This window comes from Carex rostrata, chromosome 6 (assembly GCF_964058835.1).
Source record: "Carex rostrata chromosome 6, lpCarRost1.2, whole genome shotgun sequence".
Lineage (NCBI taxonomy): Eukaryota > Viridiplantae > Streptophyta > Magnoliopsida > Poales > Cyperaceae > Carex > Carex rostrata.
The window spans coordinates 10,652,733-10,658,732 of NC_135923.1; the positions used below are offsets into that span (position 1 = coordinate 10,652,733).

Sequence of the window (6,000 nt, forward strand, 5' to 3'; positions counted from 1 at the left end):
TAATCTGTGCACTGTGCTTGGTTGCTCCTCCTGGCTCCTACAGTGCGTCAATTGCTTTGTCGAACATTTTGCCACACAAGAAATGAGGTTCCGTTTCTCAGTCACTGCCGTGCGTTCGCGAGCCGGGATCTTAAAAGGCCAATCGGAGGTCTTCCCGCGCACATACTCCCATTCCACATCCCCTCCTCCACCAAGGTTTTATTTCTATTCTTATTTCAATTCAGTCTCTACCTATATTTCAATTTCCAGTTGACCATTAGGACTGAACTTACCTTCGATTAATTTCTAAATGGCGATTTTAGGCCCTCTTTTGGAATTGCCTTTGATATCGATGGCGTAATCATCGGAGGCCGTGCTCCAATAGGCGGATCACCTCAGGCGATTCAAAGGCTCTATGCCAGGGATGGTGCGGACAACGCTTAATTAAATTTAGTGTAAACGGGCCAAATGGCTCAAATTTAAGTCAATGTCACATTACACTTTCTCCTGATTTTTTTTTTTTTTTAAAAGGAAGTTACACGGGGGCACTGATTTGTTGTGTCCTTTTGTTCTCTAACAGGCACACTGAGGATCCCTTTTCTATTTCTGACTAATGGTAAGTTCTATATCTTAGATTCATATGTTACGGTTGATCTGCGCTTGATCTTTAAATTTTGATTTTTATTATTAAAAGGAGGTGGCATTCCTGAGTCAAAAAGAGCATCTGAGTTAAGCAAGCTTTTAGGTGTGAACATATCACCTCAGCAGGTACCTTTCCTTTCATGCTTCTTTGTGCATTCTGAAACTCAGTAGGAGTTAGGATACTACTGGCATATACTAGATACTAGTGTATGCAGATTAACTGCTATTTCTTTTGAATGAGATAATTACTTGAATTAATTATGAAATTCTTAGAACATTTCTGGTCTCTGATTCAACTGATCTAGTTTAGTTTTTCTTTATTTGGTTTAAGTGGACATTAAACTCATACTGTTTTACTCAATTACAACGTACAGCTACTTTCCATGAACAAAAGTTGGAATTGTTTACTGTTTTATGGGGCAATTGTGTAGGTGGTTCAAGGCCATACACCATTCAGAGAACTGCTAAATCAGTAACTTTTTATTTTTACAATTTATCATCCTTAAATGAATGAGCAAACTCCATTCTTACTAATAGTGACAAACAGTTTTGAAGATGACCCAATAGTTGCAGTTGGAAAAGGTGAACCAGCTACAGTTATGTCAGAGTATGGATTCAAGTAAGAACCTGCCACACGTTTTTAGTTCATTTTATATCATGAGAGAAGATTGAGTGGTCCACAGCATCATCTATATTATGTTTTTATTTGTAATGTTTGGCAGTTCCCATACTGGTATTAATGTTCCACCATGTACCAAGTTGTTCTGAACAATCTTCTTTTCCATATGAAATACACACAGATCATTAGGTTGGCATGCAACAAGCCATTTTTTAACTGTAAAATTTCCTTACCAAAATCAATCACTTGTACTGGTGCTGACCTGTATTTTGGTTCTTTATTAGCTGAAAAGATTATTCAGTGACCACAAATATCAAAAGTGGAATTCAAGGATCCCTTTAACTTTTAAAAGTGGAATATACTTCAATGGTAGCACGTCTACCAATAGCATGTTACCTAAGCTCCTGAACCATAATTCTTTTTTTATTTATTTGAATCCTGAACCATAATTGAAACTATGATTGTTTTTCAAGGACTGTCAGAGTCACATCCTTCTGGTGTGGGGTTAATTTCCTTGGAAATCAATTAAATATAACCCCACATTTTCATTTAGTCAGCAACTTTTGTTTACACTCTACAAATACTGAACTTATTTTCTTTTTGTTTGTTACAACTCAAAAATACAGACCATGTATTATTGAATTCATTAATTGATTTCTAATAATAAGGTTCTCATCAGATGTTAAGCCAAACAAATCATGTGTTTAGAAATCAATTAATGCATCAATGTCAAAAGAATTATCTAAAACATGTCTCCCACAAGTTACTCCTGTATTATTATTTCTCGCTTGTCCTAGCCTAAGATATCTAATCATATAATTAATTTAATAAGTATCTTGCACATACTTATAATTCACAATAACGCAATGTCCTAAATTGATATTGAACAGTACTTGAGTGGCCATGGGACCAGAATTGAACTCTAGTGAACAAATCGAATACAGGGTACAGTTGAGTTTCTTCTGGTGAAGTTATCTGTATAATTTACCAAACTTTGGCTTACAATTGTGTGCAGAAAGGTCCTATCAATAGATGAATATGCAACCTACTTCCCTGACATTGACCCATTAGCTCCTTTCAAGCCCTGGGTAATGAATGAGCCGTGTAACAAGAAACATGCCTCTAAGTTAGTACACCCAAGTTATGATGTTTATTCAGACAGAGTCAAAGGGGTTTTTGTCATTAGTGATCCTGTTGACTGGAGCAGGGACATACAGGTAATTTTACCCTCATTCTATAATACCAGAATAATTGTTTTTTTTTTCTTTTCTCACGTTAACTAGAGAAAATAATGCAGAGCAGATCATTGTGCACTGATGCTATCATATTCATTTACTAAGGTACTTTGTGATATACTAAGAACTGACGGCCTTCCTGGAACCGAGAAAGGAGATCAGCCTGCTTTATATTTTGCATCTGATGACCTTGAATATCAGGTTTGCAAGTGAATTTTTTTGAATGCATGTGAGATTGTGTGCGCATGGAATTGCAAGAGAAACACTACCTAAGAGAACATGTGTTTCAACTTTCAACTGCATTTAATCCAGGCTGCATTTCCTGTGGAGCGGCTTGGAATGGGTGCCTTCAGAATTGCACTTGAAAGCATCTATAACACGTAAGGAAAGAATCTCAGTGTTATATGTCTGCAAATGTTGTATCAGATGCTTGTGTTTATACTGGTACGGACCTAGTAGTGTCTGGTTTGCCAAGAATAGCAAGAGGACTTTTTACTATCTGGTTTGCGGGTGTAATATTGGGCCTTTATGTATATTATTAGGGAAATCCAAATAAATACACAGAGGGCACATGATGTTTTACTCTTGCTTTTATTTAGGCATGACTGCCATTCTGATATTTACTGATTTAACTGGAGAATGCACATGGAAAATTCATTCTATCTGTATTGTCTTTTCCGAGTTTCAGGGTTAATGACTCTCCTCTGAAGTATACATCTTATGGAAAGCCCAATCCATTTGTATTTAAAAATGCGGAAGCTGTACTTACTAAAATCGTTTCTTCTATGCATAACAATAAAGAGATGACTAATGAAGGACTTGCAAATTCTTTCTCTACTCTTTACATGGTTGGTGATAACCCTAAAGTAGACATAAATGGTGCCAGGAAGGTACGTCTTAACTTCTATTGCAGAAAGAGTGAGGCTGTAGTATTATTCATATTACACAATGGCCCGCACTATGGAATCATATCTCCATTTTTAGTGTCCAAACAGTCGATCCAAACTGTTCAACAGAATCTTGATTCTTCATACGAAAATGTACTCGTAGACCAAATTTTATATTGTTTTGAATTTTTTACTATTTTTTAGATAGAAAAATCACTTGATTTGAAAATTCTGGACTATCCAAAAGCAGTGGTTATCTATCTTAAAAAATAGTACAAAAATTCTAAAAAATATAAAATTTGGTCTGCAAGTATATTTTCACATGGAGATCATGTTTAACTGTTCGGATTGACTGTTTGAACTTTGAAAATAGAGATGTAGATCCATAGTACGGGTCAATCCTTAATATACATATTACCATAGCCTCACTCTTGCAGAAATGGTATTCTTTCACTCTCAGTAGAAATATCTGTGTTGTTTAGCATTTTCCGTGTATCAACCTTTAACAGCGCATATTTCGAAAATTGAAAGACTGGTTTCTAATATGCCAAATTGTTATAACGTTGTTGATAGGCCGGGAGACCATGGTTTTCAGTTCTGACGAGGACAGGAGTTTTTAAGGGAAAAGACAATCATGCCCAATTTCCTGCAGATATGGTACCAATTGTTATGCTTTTTTTTTTTTTTTTTTTTCTTTCAATATAAAATTTACTATCATGAAAGGAACTGATTAGGGTTTTGGATAAGGAAGTACGATGCATCTGTTCATGCAAATCATCTATAGAATTTTTAGCTGAGTCATTCTTTCTTTGCATTATCAGGTAGTTGATACTGTTGAAGAGGCAGTCGAATGTATTCTAAGAAAAGAAGGTTGTGAATGATACTGTTGTTCATAACTTATGGACACAACAAGATGGTGACATCTATAAAATATAGCCCAGAAAAATAGATTATAAATCATTTTTTTAGCATCAAAATTTATTCATTTTAAGCAAGCTGTCATTTATAAATAACCAAGGAATATAGATGATAAGATTTATTGGGAGCTTCCAATTGAAGACTGCTTTACTTTCTTGTTCAATTAGGAGGTAAAAAATGCCCTCTCAAAGTCTCATGGGATCTATATCCTGTATGTTTAAGATTAAGAGCCAATATTTGGTGGCAGTCAATATATTGCAGTTCTAAGTTCTAACAAGTTATTTTTGTCACTATTTTTTTTTTTTGGTCTTTTTTTGAAGGCTTGAAAATTTAGCAAGTCCTGTAATCCTGTGATGTCATTCTACTATTCTCTCTCTATATTTAAAATATTATCACCTTTTTTTGTCTTACCTTGCGCTACAAAAAGTTAGTAATTACGAGTAAATTGCGTGTGCTTATAAATTGTCATCGACACATCTGTCCAATTGTTACAAGTTTGGGATGACTCTGTGTTGGTGGAATGCACATCCTCTCCAATACCTGATAAGGGAATCTTTTACAATTACTAGATCTGAACTGTTCTTTTTAACTTGGCACGAATCTCAAAGCCCAAAAATACTGTTCTTTATTTTTATGTTGTATATTTCTTTATTTTTACTGGCCTTTCAACGGTCTCGTATTATTTCTCAAGTTTATACTACTCAAAATAAATACCCGGCTCCGCATAAGTAGGACTCGGATCAAATTACAGTGATTCCAGACGACTCGAGTTCAACGGGCCCAAACCCAACCATTGTTCGATCAAAAGGATCGAGATAAGGCAGAAGGAGAATGTTCTAGCCTCTAGGCCTCTCTTTCTCCTTCTCTTGGGTTTATCCAAAACGATCGATTTCCACTTGCATCTCATTCTCCCTCCTCTCCAATGGAGGCCGCCGCGCTCTCCTCCCTCTCTTCCCCCTTCCTCTCCAGTCCCCACTCGCACTTCCGCACCAAAAGCCTAACCCTCCCCACGCGCCTCTCCCGCCGATCCCCTACTCTTCCCACCATTCGCGCCACCATCACCCGCCAAAAGAAGGAGGAGGTTGTCGCTGCCGTTAAGGCCCAACTGGAGAATTGCTACCTCATTGCCGGTATCCGCTACGAGGGCCTCACCGTTAAGCAGCTCCAAGCCGTTCGCAAGGCCCTCCCTGACTCGGCCAAGCTCCTGGTTGCAAAAAACACTCTTGTCGGCAAAGCCATTGAGGGAACGCAGTTCGAGCCCCTCGGGCCTTGCATGAAGGGCATGAATGCATACCTCTTTGTGCATTCCGAGGAAATACCAGAGGCATTGAAGCCGTACCGCACCATCCAGAAGGAAGAGAAATTGGATGAGAGGAACGACTATGTCGGGGCTGTGTTTGAAGGGAAATTTTACGGGCCTGACGAGTTCAAGGCGCTTGAAACAATGCCGAGCCGAGCTGAGGTATATGCTAAGTTGTTGGGGTCATTGCAGATGCCCGCTATTTCACTCGTGGGTACCCTCCAGGCGCCGGCTAGGAACTTGTTGCTGATACTTCAGGCTTATGTCAAGAAGCTGGAGGAAGAGGCGGCGGCTGCACCAGCATCTGAATAGTTGGGTTTCTTTTGTAGATTGATTATATTTTGGGTTTCTGCATTTGGTGAATTTTGTTTGAAATTTGTAATTGTTACTACATGCAATGAAATTCTAATTGCTGCTGAA

At 37.8% G+C, this 6,000-nt stretch overlaps 2 protein-coding genes across 2 annotated transcripts; both read left to right on the forward strand.

Annotated features, from left to right (window-relative positions):
- Nucleotides 1-20: 20 nt before the first annotated feature.
- On the forward strand, nt 21-4,678 carry LOC144555762 (hydrolase family protein / HAD-superfamily protein). Its single transcript, XM_078304188.1, has 12 exons — nt 21-195; nt 303-406; nt 560-595; nt 674-747; nt 1,053-1,093; nt 1,169-1,240; nt 2,256-2,457; nt 2,581-2,676; nt 2,788-2,855; nt 3,164-3,365; nt 3,936-4,019; nt 4,184-4,678. The coding sequence occupies exons 1-12, from the start codon at nt 83-85 to the stop codon at nt 4,241-4,243; spliced, it is 1,152 nt and encodes a 383-aa protein (XP_078160314.1). The 5' UTR covers nt 21-82; the 3' UTR covers nt 4,244-4,678.
- Nucleotides 4,679-5,109: 431 nt separating this feature from the next.
- EMB3136 (Ribosomal protein L10 family protein) lies at nt 5,110-6,000 on the forward strand. Its single transcript, XM_078303317.1, has one exon. The coding sequence runs from the start codon at nt 5,203-5,205 to the stop codon at nt 5,890-5,892; it is 690 nt and encodes a 229-aa protein (XP_078159443.1). The 5' UTR covers nt 5,110-5,202; the 3' UTR covers nt 5,893-6,000.

Bases quoted from the DNA above. Each gene is read 5' to 3' on its own strand.
- LOC144555762 (XM_078304188.1), top strand. From the start codon at position 83: ATGAGGTTCCGTTTCTCAGTCACTGCCGTGCGTTCGCGAGCCGGGATC. The intron at 596-673 runs GTAAGTTCTATA...TATTATTAAAAG, and splicing joins TTTTCTATTTCTGACTAATG to GAGGTGGCATTCCTGAGTCA. The intron at 1,094-1,168 runs GTAACTTTTTAT...AGTGACAAACAG, and splicing joins TTCAGAGAACTGCTAAATCA to TTTTGAAGATGACCCAATAG.
- EMB3136 (XM_078303317.1), top strand. From the start codon at position 5,203: ATGGAGGCCGCCGCGCTCTCCTCCCTCTCTTCCCCCTTCCTCTCCAGT.